The sequence below is a fragment of the Ixodes scapularis genome, unplaced genomic scaffold, assembly GCF_016920785.2.
Source record: "Ixodes scapularis isolate PalLabHiFi unplaced genomic scaffold, ASM1692078v2 PGA_scaffold5__190_contigs__length_132052651, whole genome shotgun sequence".
Classification (NCBI taxonomy): Eukaryota; Metazoa; Arthropoda; class Arachnida; order Ixodida; family Ixodidae; genus Ixodes; species Ixodes scapularis.
This window is the reverse complement of record NW_024609880.1, coordinates 31,342,391-31,355,938: the sequence shown is the minus strand read 5'-3', so window position 1 is coordinate 31,355,938 and position 13,548 is coordinate 31,342,391. Positions and strand designations below refer to the sequence as shown.

At 46.4% G+C, this 13,548-nt stretch overlaps 2 protein-coding genes across 2 annotated transcripts in view; one reads left to right on the top strand and one right to left on the bottom strand.

Moving 5' to 3' along the window:
• Positions 1 to 9,423, bottom strand: part of LOC8033819 (run domain Beclin-1-interacting and cysteine-rich domain-containing protein) — a 35,682-nt gene extending 26,259 nt beyond the window's left edge. The window contains exons 1-5 of the mRNA XM_002406092.4: positions 8,504 to 9,423; positions 6,235 to 6,347; positions 2,732 to 2,893; positions 1,725 to 1,776; positions 1,607 to 1,660 (exon numbers count right to left, since the gene is read on the bottom strand). Of these exons, the coding sequence (XP_002406136.3) occupies positions 1,607 to 1,660; positions 1,725 to 1,776; positions 2,732 to 2,893; positions 6,235 to 6,347; positions 8,504 to 8,765 (643 nt within the window). The 5' untranslated portion in view covers positions 8,766 to 9,423. The remainder of the gene's footprint in view (positions 1 to 1,606; positions 1,661 to 1,724; positions 1,777 to 2,731; positions 2,894 to 6,234; positions 6,348 to 8,503) is intronic.
• A 180-nt stretch (positions 9,424 to 9,603) lies between these two features.
• LOC8033823 (splicing factor 3B subunit 1) overlaps positions 9,604 to 13,548 on the top strand; it is a 28,104-nt gene continuing 24,159 nt past the window's right edge. Inside the window, exons 1-4 of the mRNA XM_029984720.2 lie at positions 9,604 to 9,695; positions 11,434 to 11,624; positions 13,289 to 13,372; positions 13,428 to 13,545. Of these exons, the coding sequence (XP_029840580.1) occupies positions 9,665 to 9,695; positions 11,434 to 11,624; positions 13,289 to 13,372; positions 13,428 to 13,545 (424 nt within the window). The 5' untranslated portion in view covers positions 9,604 to 9,664. The remainder of the gene's footprint in view (positions 9,696 to 11,433; positions 11,625 to 13,288; positions 13,373 to 13,427; positions 13,546 to 13,548) is intronic.

Sequence of the window (13,548 nt, the reverse complement as noted above, 5' to 3'; positions counted from 1 at the left end):
GTGGTGTGCTTGAGTGTTGTGCACGAGCGCGGAGTGTGTGAAGGCATATCCAAACGCCCCTCCGCGAGCCCAGAAGTTCGTCGCGTCTACGCCGAAGCTTTCTCGGGCAGAATCATGCCTGTGTCACTGTCATGCTTTGGGTTAGTAAAGTTAGTGGCGCTTCGCGCGAAGCCTGTCCCGGTGTTTTGTTCTCGATCTGTACGTAGCAGCGGCGTACGATTCTTTATCGCGGTAGCAACCGTCGATTTCTCTCTTGGACAACGGTGCTACTGTGCGATGTTGGAGTTTCGCGGCACTGTGGGGTGCGAACAGGTTCGGTCCGTCCTCACTGGCGTCTGCTCGTCGTCTCCCTCGTGTGGATGCGCTTGGGAGACGGACGAACCGCGGATATGTCGTCATGTGATCAATCCGTCCGCGGATCAGTCCGTCGTGTGAATCGGCTATTACAAACAAATGAGACTGTGACAACTAGTTACGGTTCTGAATTGGTTGCACAAAACTGGAGGCGGCTTTTACTCCACGGACACGGGGACATTAAATCACACAATATGGTAGGTGTCTACAGGGATTAGGCGACCGTCCTATGTCAAAAACATTAACAAAGGTTGAACCTTTTAATGAAGCTACGTACAGAATGTGAGCATATCTCTTTGCTTTCTCGTTTTATTCAAAAGCATAACTTTACTCTTGGATACACCTTCATACGTCATCAATCAAAATTGAATTATTTCAATCAGATCATGACTGCTCACTTGTATTTTATACCACATAATAAATACATAAAGGAGATCTTTCTAAAGAAACGTAATTGCCAAGCACCAAGCCAGCTTGACATTTTTCTATTTGACTAAGCCAGTTCTATTATTATTATGATCATGTAGCACATAACGTACAACACAGTTCGAAAACATGACACTCATATGTTATGAAAAAACGTTAAAAATTGGCAGTTCCTTGCAGTGTTTAGCAAATTAACTGCAGCGATAGCCAAGACGTTACATGCACTGTTGCACATTCTGCCACACACAATTACGCTGCCACGTTTACACTTAGCAGTCGGCGTTTATGTGGCACTGCGACATCACGTGACACTGACACCATGATCCAATATCATGCAATCCAAGATTGCCGCTAAATTTAGCGAAGGAATTTTAACACTAGCAAGGAAATTGGCACGTCATGTGACGATAAATTTCCGCTAGATTTAGCAAGGGAATTGTAACGTCACAGTGTCATGCGACACTATGATTCTCCGCTAAATTTAACGGGCCCCAATGAACACAGTACACACCCTAAGATTCGCTGTAAATCCTTGCCAATATGATGGCCATCGCTGTGAAAAGACAGTTGCATTACATTTCTACAGGTGCACCTGCAAAAGTGACACGTAGCACCTTCCGTTCAGAAGCGATGCAAGGAATATAAACTTTTGACGGACAACTTCAATGACCCAGACTTTTCATGATTAAAATAAACTTTGGCATTCTATCAACCTCAAATTACCGAGCATTCACTGCAGGACCAGAAAGGTCATCCGATTCAAAGCATGAAAAAAAGAGAAAAAGCAACAAAAGCGATGCCCTTCCTCAAGAGGAAAGATGCTCACCGCGGCACGAAGGCGACGAGTTTTCGGAACTTGGTGGGGACGTACTGCTGGTGGCTGAAGAAGAGGAAACAACGAATGAAACCGAGATCCCTGCAAGCTGCAGGACAGCTACACCTACCGTCGGTGCGGCCATCGCTCAGCTGCGGCTCGAAGGCACCTTTCAGCACTTTCTGCAATGGCACGAAGTGTAACTTATGTGTGGAGGTCTCACTGATAGCTAACAATTACAGCTTACTCTCCAAATAAAGTCCTTGGCATTGCTCTGAAAAAAAAAAAAGTCACTCTCTCTTTTCGTGGGGCATGAAAATAGCTCAACACGATTGAGTTCTAGGTTGACAGTACAGAGGAAGGTTATCCGAGTCATACGATAGTTGGCAACCACGGTATTTCACGGTATTCCCCAATTCTGCATATGGCAGTTTGACCAATAAATTGAAATACAACCGCAAGTTTTTTTTCTGTTTATTGTATTAATATGCCATTTGTTGCTTTGTGAAGTTGCAAGCACATTGTTATTCCCTTAAATGTTTTCATGTGACTATTGCACTTGTTGGGCAATTATCTAGATTTGTGCTTCGGCAGCTGGTTCTGACTTAATTTCAGATTTTGACCTATAAATTTGTCCACACTTCTTATAAATTTGCTGCACTTAATCGCGTATAATGCTCGTGCTTTGCCAATCTGACCTTGTGTATCACAAGCTCTAAACCTTCAAATCTCAAGGAACCCTTGTCTCAACACTGATGCAATAGAGCAGGGCAGGAGACTACAGAGCTTGTAAACAGTAAGGCACACACTATTATCAATAGGTTGGCTCATAGTTATGCATCAGTGGGTGGCCCAGATATGCCAAAAAAATGCTGCTCGAACTGGAAACATCATTTACTTTGGGGTAGGGATGGTCGAAGAAATAGGGCAGCTCGACGAACCCAAGAGCATGCTCTAGGGAATTCAACAGTTTGGAAACCCATGTTATGCATAATGCTTACGTTGTTGTTATTTCAACTTTTATCCACACACTGCCCTGCCCAGCAAGAGAGGGGGATAAGGCCAAGCACCTAGCCTTCTTGCATTAGGCCCCCTCATACCACAGACACAAATAAACGGGCAGACGTAAAGGACCACCTCGAGGTGGCGCTCTCTTCGGCGAACATGTATCCAGTGCTGCAGCTGGCGGATATCTTCGTCGCTGTCGGCCTGCTCCTCTGGCCGCTCCACGGCTCGACTGCAGCGGAGGTGCTCCATGGCTGCAATCAGGGCCTCGGACACGTAGATGTGCGCATTCTCCTGGAGAACAAACGCCACCGTCACTCACCCGCTTCTGCGGAGAAGTGCAAGCAAGAAGTGAGAAGAGCAACGGAATGTGCTGTGAATGAGCTGGGCACATGATACGAGTGTGTGCGAGGTCACACGATGTCATAGTGTCACAATATCATGACGTCATGTGACACCGTGATGTCACGTGACGTCATATTATGACAATGATATTGTGGATCTCAGGATAGCATGACATCACATGACACCGTGATGTCATGTGACATCATGGTTTGGTGACAATTATGTTGTGGGTATCACAATAGCATGAAGTCACATAACACTGACGTCATGATATTTTGGGTGTCACAATATCACGACATCACGTGACACTGATGACACGGTACTGTGATACCATGATCTTGTGGGTCTATTGTGATGCCATGACAATGTACGACCACATGATATGACGTCAGTGTCGCACAATGTCCCGACATAATGTGATGTCAGAATCACGTGACCTCAATACATCACGTGATGCTATAAAGTTCTGTGACATCAACAGGTCCTACAATGTCATTTATTTTGATGTAAAGTCATAGCCATGTGATGTCACAATTCTTCATGACGGTTTTTGACGATGGTTCTCTCTTAGAATTCAGCTGATAAAACAGTACTAAAAGTGGAGCAAAAAATTCACCTGGCTGCATTTGATATCCCATCATATGCAACAAAGGTACGATAGCACTTCGTAAGCCTTTTAATATGCAGCGCTTTCTATCAGACTTGTATGCAAGGCAAAAACGAACTTCAAAAGCATAAAACCTACCTACATATCATTAGAATTCCATGCTATTTTAGTTCATTTTTCATTAAATTCGGAGGGTGTTTTGAGAGTTTATTTTTTGCTGAAAGTGTAAGGTTCATCAGTTTTTGTTTTTCTCTAGGTTTTAAATTTTCCAAATTTTTAAAGTTAATTTTACTGTTTCTTATTTTTCAGAATTAAAAGCAAAAATAAATATCATTCGAACAAAAACATACACTAAATTCAGGAACTCACCTGTACTGAATGGTATGTCTGAAGATTCATTTTGCATTGGCGCTCTTGCCATTGTCAATCCTAACCGTCAAAAGACAAATCTTGCAAAGAAGTGCTGCTTCAACTGACATCAACGTTTCGAAATGACTAAACACCTGGGCGTGGTCACCGGGAACCAAGGAAGCTCCAGCTGCCCTGCCCCCTCCTATGAATTTCACAGGATCATAGCTTTCACTTTCATAAAAACATAACCCCTCCTCCCTCTAAAAAGCGCGAATAGCATGCTCCAGACTGGAAACCGGAACAGTGGCTGTTGTCATGGCCTTGAAGTACAACGACTTGATGCATTCTAATTGCATTCTAACAACGACTTGTTGTCCAGAGCGAACTTCGACGGGATAAACGGTGAACTCCCTCTTGTCAAGGGTACGGTACTTCAAAAGAAACTTAAGCGGCTTCTCCTCACGACCACCGACCCTGGGCTCTCACAAAATTTATTCGTAAAATAGTCTTTTTTTTGCGTTTTATTGCTTTCTATTTTGCAATTGTGACCTCGAAATTCAGAGTTTTTCTAATAAATCTGAAAAGAATGGAACCCCACTTACCGCATTTACTCGAATCTGACGCGCCCTCGATTGTAGCGTGAACCCCATTTTCGAGGTCAAAAACAAGACAAAAAACGTGATGACCTTGACTGTTACGCACACCACATTTTGTAGGTTGGATACAGAAATTAAACTTTTTCTCACTTGGAACAACGAAGGTTTATTAAAAATGCATCAATCTTGCGATGAAATGAACAGCGCCGTCTCTCACAGGCAAGGTCGTTATCACGACGACAGTCCAGGGCAGTGCCCGTGGGGCGGTATGCATGACTCGTCATCGCTGTCGGACGACTCCTTGTCGCTGTCAACGGCCCAAAGCATTTCATCTTTGAACCTTGCAGGCCAAAATCCTTTCTTTCTGCTTGCGCCCGTCCCGCACGCAAGTTTCTGGAACACTAAACGCACGTGAAGCGGCCCGATTTCCTTCGCTCTCCGCGCACAATATCACTTTTAGAGCGCAGCTCTTAGGGGCTCGTTTCCGGCTTGAGCGGCGTCGCCGTCGGCGTAACTGCGCGGTGCATTATGGGAAATGTCCCATAATGCACCTCGCGAGCCCCCCACCGGGGTCACGTGACCCCCCCCCCCCCAGGTCACGTGACCCCCCGAGGTCATGTGACTCCCCTGAGGTCACGTGACTCCCCTGAGGTCACGTGACCTCGAGGGGGGTCACGTGACCCCCGATGACGTTATCGTCACTGATGACGTCACCGGCATCCACATCGTCATCGTCATCATCACTGATGACGTCATTAGTGACGTCACTGATGACGTCACCGGCATCCACATCATCATCATCACTGATGACGTCACCGGCATCCGCACCGTCATCATCACTGATGACGTCACCGACATTCGCATCGTCATCATCACTGGTGAAGTCATCAGTGACGTCATTGGTATCCGCATCGTCATCGTCACTGATGACGTCATCAGTGAAGTCAGTGAAGTCAGTGATGACATCTTCGGCATTGGGGGGGGTCACGTGACCCCCCCTGGTTAGTTGAACCCCCCCCCCCCCCCCAGTACACTTCCCTTCTCCTCCTCAAGAGCTGCGCTCTAATTCGGCGTTACATGGAGTTGTAAACGGCTTTCACTTTTTTTTTAATCCAGCATCATGGTGAACGCAGCATGTCTTTCCAGTGGGAAATTCCATGCTGATACGAACGCAAGATACACACGACTACGCTAAGCGCTGGCTATGCTCCAAGCCTCTCAGCGCGTAATGAAGCGGCCATTTTGAAATGTCGATGGCGATATGGTAGCGCAGTTTTGGGTCGTACTCAATTCTAGCGCACATGCGATTTTTGGACCTATTTTTCCGGAAAAAAAAGTGTGTTAGATTCGAGTAAATACGGTATAACATTGACAGACTTATTTCCAGGCCACGGTGAAAGAACGGTGCGTAAAAAAATAGAGATTTGGAAGTGTTCAAGGGATACCCAAAAGGTGGTGCCAGGGTGTTAGGGGCCAACATATACACTTCGCTCTTTCCACTTTTGCCTGACTCTTCCTTTCCTATATCCTCTCCACTTTTTACCCTGCCCCAACACAACCCCCTTCGCAGTTTAGGGGAGGGTGCCAAGAGAATTATCTTCCCTGCAGAAAAGCGAGGCTGAACGTTGGCCTTTAAGCGATCGCAAGAGAATGCAAATGCATGAACCAGCCTCTATGCGTCCCAGTCCTAAAGAATACATGGGCACATGAGGGTGAAGAGATAAAAGCTGCCCCACCCTGTCCAGTTGTGTACAGGTGCCGAAGTCAGCCGAAGAGAGAAAGCTGGTAAGACTTTGGCCCCGATGCGGCCTCGGAAAGAAGCATTCCGTGGGAGGGGCCACCCTGCCACCTGCGATGCGCAAGGAGACATGCTCGACTGAGAAGTGAGCTTCAGCACAGCACACGGCGATAAACAGCATCAGCGGCACTCCACACGGCAAAAGCTACAGTACTAGTGAGCCTGAGCTGTAGACAGACACGCTGTTTACAAACAATCCCGCGTTCGCCCACACCAGGTGCGGGCACCACGCGTGCGCAAAAACCGAATTCGCGTGAAGTGAAGCGTCTGCGCCATGCTGTTGACAGCGCCACCGCAGCAGCGCGACGTCAGGGTCGTGTGTTGGTGTATATACCCTGTCTCACCGCGACTTGGCAAACAATAAAAGCTACAGTCTACTCTCTCTCACCAGTAGCATGCAGTGCTGCCAAAGCCACGGGAGAGAGAAAGAGGAAAACCACCTTTCTTTTGAATTTTGAGCGATGGACAAATCTTCTAGGGGGAAAAGGAACGCACGGGACGCAAAAAAGATGGTCTGGATAAAAGGGGAGTTCCACCTTCCCCTCTTCTCAGGCTGCTTGGGTTAAGCTTTCTTCTCTGTACCTTTGGTAAGGGCAGTCATGTGCTTCGCTTTCTTTGCACCGACTGGCTCAAAGAGGCCATTCGCTTTTTGCCAGGTTACGGTAAAATGAGTTTAGAAAAATACAGCGACTCCACCCTCTGCTTGGACTAACATTCTGCCACAACTTACACATGCTACCCAATTAAGCCTAATGCAGGACAAGTTACAATGTCGCTGCAGTCCTCGACCACCCCACCTCAGAAAGCTGCGACACTGCTTCTATACATTTACTGCAATGTACTGCAATAGCAAAAAAAAAAAAAGACATTTTCATTTAGCAGCATTTAGACTGGATGATTGCAAAATGAGTAGGTGCGCAAATCTCTTGAAGAAAGACGAAAAGGAACTTCTAGCACACAAAAATAGGTTTTGCTTATGCCGCAACACAGCAGCGAAGTTCAAGATATTAGCAGTGGTGCATTTATTTTTTTTTATCATAGCAGTACTTTAGTGTTAAAGGCTGGTACACACACTTGCACTTGATTTCTGCGGACTGCACCACAGCCGGTTTTTAAGCCTCTCCGGTCACAAGTTCGTGCACCAGCTCCTATAAAAGTTGAAAGCGGCATCAAAATTAACCTCCACAGACATTGACTGATGTGTGCACTGTGGATGCCCAGGAGCATAGATATTCATAAAATGGTTGTATGGATGGTGATGATGATGATGTTGGTTTTATGGCTACAGAAAATTGCTACCATCACGACTGGTCCTGATAGGGTAAGGTACTTAGAGGAGCAAGCCTTTCAGCTTTCACATTACCCAGTACATGCCTTGCCCTGACATCACATCATCCATTTTGCGCCAAAACTGAAAAGAGAGGGGAAAGCTGCTTTTGTACAAATTTTGAGTGACGGGTTAATTGTCTATAATCTTCGAGAGGGAGAATAGCGATACCTGCATAAGTCTGGGACAGTTATGGTGAGAAGAGAGTTCCTCCTTCCTCTTCACCCCTGTGGTTGCTGGAGAGCTGATGAAATGACGTCAGGTGCAAGGCATGTATACACCCACATGACTTGGAACCCAACAAAATATAATATATGGTGGCCATTCCTGCAATGCACGATTAATTTCGGCATGCAAAAGCTGTATGAGCATAGTCAATTGATGGATTGAAGAGGGGTCTGTACTGTTTCGTCAAAATATGTTTCGTAGACAACTTTTTACGGACACACGTTTCATGGACATGTTTCGTTGACACTGTGGCGTTTCTTGGACACATGCTCCTGCAATGTTTCGTCAACAAATAATTTAATCTTTTTTTTTTTTTTTTAAGTATGCAATTAAATATGGAAGTTGGCTGAAGGCTAGTGTGTGATTTACCGAGGCTCTCTCTCGCCCCGTACACCAAGCAAGACATAAAGTTTCTTGCAAAATTAGTAGGGTGTTCGACAAAACGTTGCAGATGTGTTGATGGAATGAATGCAGGACGCCTTTGGATCAAAAGAACTGTCAATGAAACGCCGCTCGTCAAACTGACTGTTACTGGATAGAGGGATGCTAATGGTTGTACCCTTTATAACGAGAGGTAGCTTGCGCCGCCTAGCCTAGAGGTCTATGGTACTGGCTGCAGGCCCTGCAAGTGCAAGAGGCAATGAACGAGCACCTTCGTCCAGTATGCTTCGTCGGCCAACGGAGCCAGTGGTCAGTTGTGCAGGGAACGACGTGGACGTCCGGATCGCTTCCTCCGTCGACGGCGACGGACCGCACTGCACTTGCCCGACCTGGTCGGATCGGGACCGCACGTGGCGGGTCTTCTTGCCTCGAGTAGCAGGCAGGTTCTGCGTCGGCGGCGATACCGCACTTCGCGGCTTGGGATTCGAGTCCGATCCGTCGAGGAGACTCCATCGTCGCTCCAAGTTTGCCATGGTGGACTGACACACACCCCCTTCGATGTTGGAGCACACAATGAAAAAGGAACCTCGAGACTACAATGCTACGAAGAGATACTACACCGATGCACGGTCGCTCTCGAAACTAGTAAATCCATGATTATCAGTACTGCCGCGATTGTCCCGGCGTTTGATGTCTCAGTCGTGGAGCTTGCGGTTTCGTGGTTTTGTCACACTAGGCGACCGTGGGATAAGCCACTCAACCTTTCAATCATTCAATAAACGGTCTTAGTTCGATAAAAAAAAAAACAAAAAAAAAACATCGATGGGTTTTAGCTCGTGGGGGTGGCAGGGGAGGTGCGTCCGCACACGTGACGTCGGTTGAACGCTGACACGGAATGTCTGGAACTGTCCAACCTTGGTGCGTTATCATGTGACGGTTCAGCGAGGCAGATCGGGCGAAGGCTGCCGCGTTCTGTCATCTCCCTTGTGACGCGACTGTGGACTGCGCTGGCGCTCGCAACGAGTCTGGAGCGTAGCATGGTAACCAAAATCGGATATCATCAGATTTTGCGATTGGGTGGGACGTCCCTTTTCGACAATGGTCAGGCGCGACATGGCGACATAACAACCCAAAACGGGAACTGACCAGCTGAAGTTCCTTGCACGGCTATCCAATCCGGAAGTCGGGATTGGATAGCCTGGATTGGATAGATAAAATACTAATTAAAAATTCAACAACATTTTTTAAAAATATTTTATGGTTTTAAATAATCCTAGTATGACGTGAGAGCTAAGTAAAATACTATTGCATTTTTGTTGTTTTCGGGGGTGAACAAATGAAAAAAATGGTGCGGTATGTATGATCTCTATGGGTTGGTGCCGTTGCTAGCGGCATCAGCCCAAAAGAGCAAGCGACAAAAACAGCGGCAAACATGGCGGCTCAGCCACCAATTTCCACTGAAGGTAAATATTAACTTTACTCGTTTGTCTCTTGCCTGATGCGCGATATAAACGTGTGAATACTTCTATGGTATAATTGTGTTGCATATATGAACGTGTCTTTTCATTACGAACGTGCGAACCTGCTAGAAAGCTTGCTAAAAAAACCAGCAGTCTCGCTAGGCCTAATGTTTGTTGACCGTCGCATTGAAAGATCGATTTGTTTTTGCGAAATCCTGCACGTATAATGGTATAATACGTCAATCAGAGGTACGATTAAAGTGGTTCTGCCGAAAAATTTTAGCCTCATGTTTAGTTATTCATGTAACTTTCGCGCTTGTAGTAAAACGCGCCTTTTGCGTTGCTACGTGCGACAACTAATGACGTTTCGAGTGCGTGCTTCACCTTGCCAAACTTCTGCTGCATTAACTGGAATTAGTTTAAGTTCGAGGAAGACTAATCTGTGCTAAAATGATTGGAATTTCTTGAACACTTGATACAAATTTAACCCGCTCGTGTATCCGGAAACTGGGAAATCGCTAAAAAATAAACTCCTTTGGGTCAACAGGCTCATACAGCGAACTGAATCGCGATCCTCTACTGAAGTCTTGAGATGTGTCGTAGCATTGCCAACGCAGAGGTCGCTCTTTAGAAATCTTGGAAACAGACACAGGCTAACGTTGATTTTCTACCCTTCTGGTTGTCTTTACCTTTAGCTTATCTTGACCGACGTCATACTGTAGAGGCATTGATTCTACAAGACTAGCAGTCGAGGCTTCTTGAACAACCCGTTCACACAGATTGTTTGAACAACAAAAAGGCATTCAGGCTTTTCTTTGTGTTCCAAAGATTGAACAGTGGTATAGAAAAACACGTTCCTTGGTGGCACAGGTGCTCCTATTTCTTAACGTTATACTTCAAGTGCACCAATCCACCTTCTTTGAAATCATGGTTGCAGATGTTCTGGAGTGAACGCACGTTTTCCTTTTCATGAACACGGGAGCGTCCATGAGAAGCATTCATGTGGAAGGCTCGTGCCAGTACTTCTGTGAATGCGTGTTTCCTGGCCGTACACCTCAAACTAGAAACTGCTTAAAAAGGCTCACTGTTATCGACTTCAGCTGTCTTCCTGTAGCGTCTTTGTGTCTGTTTATGTCTTAACCGCAGATTTCGAGCTAGTACTTTTAAAGGGGCCTGCAACGATTTTGGTTTGGAAAGTTTCTCGCTTAAACTCGCTGGCATTAGTGTGACCCAAAGATACTTGCATGCAGTTTTACCGACACCAACTTTTTTGTGACGGCATAATTTTAAGGATAAAAGACAACTTCCTTTCAGTCTCTTTGCAAAACTTGGTGACATAGCCATGGGGATCGCATTGTTGACATTGTCACAGGGAGTGCCACATTATGCCCATAGTCAAGGGTGGCTTGTAGATTGAACACAAGCACTACACAACCACTTAATTTGGACCCATGACAACAAGTGCCTCAACAAACATTTGGGTAGTGGCTCATGCCCAATCCCTGCAATGACAATAATTACCCAACTCGTCGCACTGTTCCTCCTTTTGGTCGCTAGTTAAAGGAGTGGACAGTGCTCATTCTTCTAAAAAAAAAATGTTTCTGCTACCGTCGTTGGTGGATACAAAAACAGACGTGTTCCTTAGTTTGTGAATGTCAAGAATTAATTCTAAGCAGAATTTGCTGAAAGTACAAAATAGTTGCAGTGCCCCTTTAGCTTAACTACTTCTTTCTTCCGGCAGACATTGAGGCCCAGATCCGAGAGATCCAGGCCCTCAAGGCAGGCAACAGAAATGCAGACAACGGGGAGGGCGTGCCCCTCACGGCGGCGGCCAATGGGGCGTACATGGACGAGGACATCTACGGCTCCACCCAGAACAAGTATGAGGGATACGTCACGTCCATCGCGGCCAACGACGACGCGGATGCCGACGTAAGTCCCGCCGCGACCTGCCGCCGTCTAGGCGACCTATAAGGCTCTTTTGTAGGACATTCATCTGGCTCGAAATCTTGCTGGACACCCGTGCTGATGAACTTTTGCCCTACGTCTTCCTGCGCACACAGTCTGCGTTTTCTAGATTTCTCGAGTTGTCTTGCATCGGCTGGTACTCGGTTTTTATACATAGCTGTCTTTATTCGGACTCGAGATGAGCCGGCGATCGAGAAGTCAACTTGTCGGCGGCCAAAACGAAGGCAATAGATGTCGCCGGGGTGACTCCGAAGGAAAAACAAAGCAAGCCGTGGTTCTGGCGGCCCCGAATCCACCGGCGGTCGTATTCTCAACTGTTCCAGGGGGATCGTGATGTTAAAGTCCTTGCTTGATCGCGCCCTTCTTTTCTAGAGATACTGCTACCTGTTTGAGGTATAGACGTATGAGCAATGTTTTGGAGTTTGTAGTGTCCCGTTCAACGCTTCTGCGGCCTTACTTTGCGACATCCAAATTTCGGTTCAACATCCGTTTCACTTCCAGCAGACATCTATCTCACTAGCCAGTTAGGCATGCCTCTATAGTCCATTGCAACTCAAGAAGGCAGGGTGAGGGAAAGGAAGGCCGGGGGGGAGGAAGCAGGCTAAATGCTGGAGAGAGGAGGAGGTTCCTCCTCTCCTCTCCAGCATTCCGTCTGCTTCCTCCTCCTCAGCCTTCCTTTCCCCCACCCTACCTTCTTGGGTTGCAGTGGACTATGGTCACTGACAGAATAGAGACACAGGCTGTAGTTGAGCTTGTTGGTGCATATTGCTAGAAATGGCCAGCTGAACTGATGAAAATAGAATTAGAGAAAGAGACAGGCATGCCGCTGGATGCCTGTCTTTATGCATACGTATGTATAAAGACTTTCTCTAATTCTATTTTCCTCAGTTCAGCTGGCCATTTTTAGAATAGAGACAATTGGAAAGCGTTTCAGTTGTTCCGCCTTGAGTATGAGCTGCCCACCTTTGATTACAGTTCAGCATTTCGTGAGCTTCTCATGTGCATAGCCAAAGCATTATAGGAGGCAACAAATGCATGCTGGAAGTGGGCCATTTGAAACAGGCTCCCTGCCTTTTTTATTCAGTCAGCGACTATGCATTTCTATAAAAACAACCCAAAAAACCCCATCATTTAGAAAAAATAAAGTGTGGCTCAAAATTTAGTTTTTGTTCTCACATAAACTACCAATCGAGAATCGGCCTTCAAAGCAGTAATTTTGAGATAAGAGCACTTTAGCATTAGACTTTAAGAAATAGTGGAGTACATCTGCGTCAAAAGCCTATTTGCTTTCCCAAGTGGCTTAATACTCAGTAGAGCTGCCTCGTTATCGAATTATTTCTAATTGCAGTCTATCACACTGTCCTGGTGGACGTGGTTATGTTGCCCTCATTCCCCATGTCTTAGTAGAGCTGCCTCTTTATCCAACTTTTTTTTTTTGTCACTGCCTATCTTAATATTGATGGATATGGTCGTGTTGCCCCTGTTTCCTCTGGTCAACATCCCGGGTGATTATTAATTTAATATCCAACAAAACTATCAGTTTCTCACTCCCTACCTCAGTCAGCTTTTGTCGGACGGTAAATTTTTTGTGGAGCGTAGCTACAAGTCTTGTGCTTTCTTACTTGCAGGACGACGACTATGAGAACACGGGCCTCATGCAGTCCAAGAAGGCCCCCCTTCCGGCCGCCTTCTTGGCTGAACTCACAGACAAGGTGAGTCTCTATGCCCGAGGAGACACTCGCAGGTCTTAACACGCTTCCATCGCAGGACTACGATCCATTTGCGGACCGTCGGGTGCCCCGCATTGCGGACCGCGAGGACCAGTACCGGGCGCAGCGGCGGAAACTCATGATCTCTCCCGAGCGCGTGGATCCCTTTGCAGATGGTA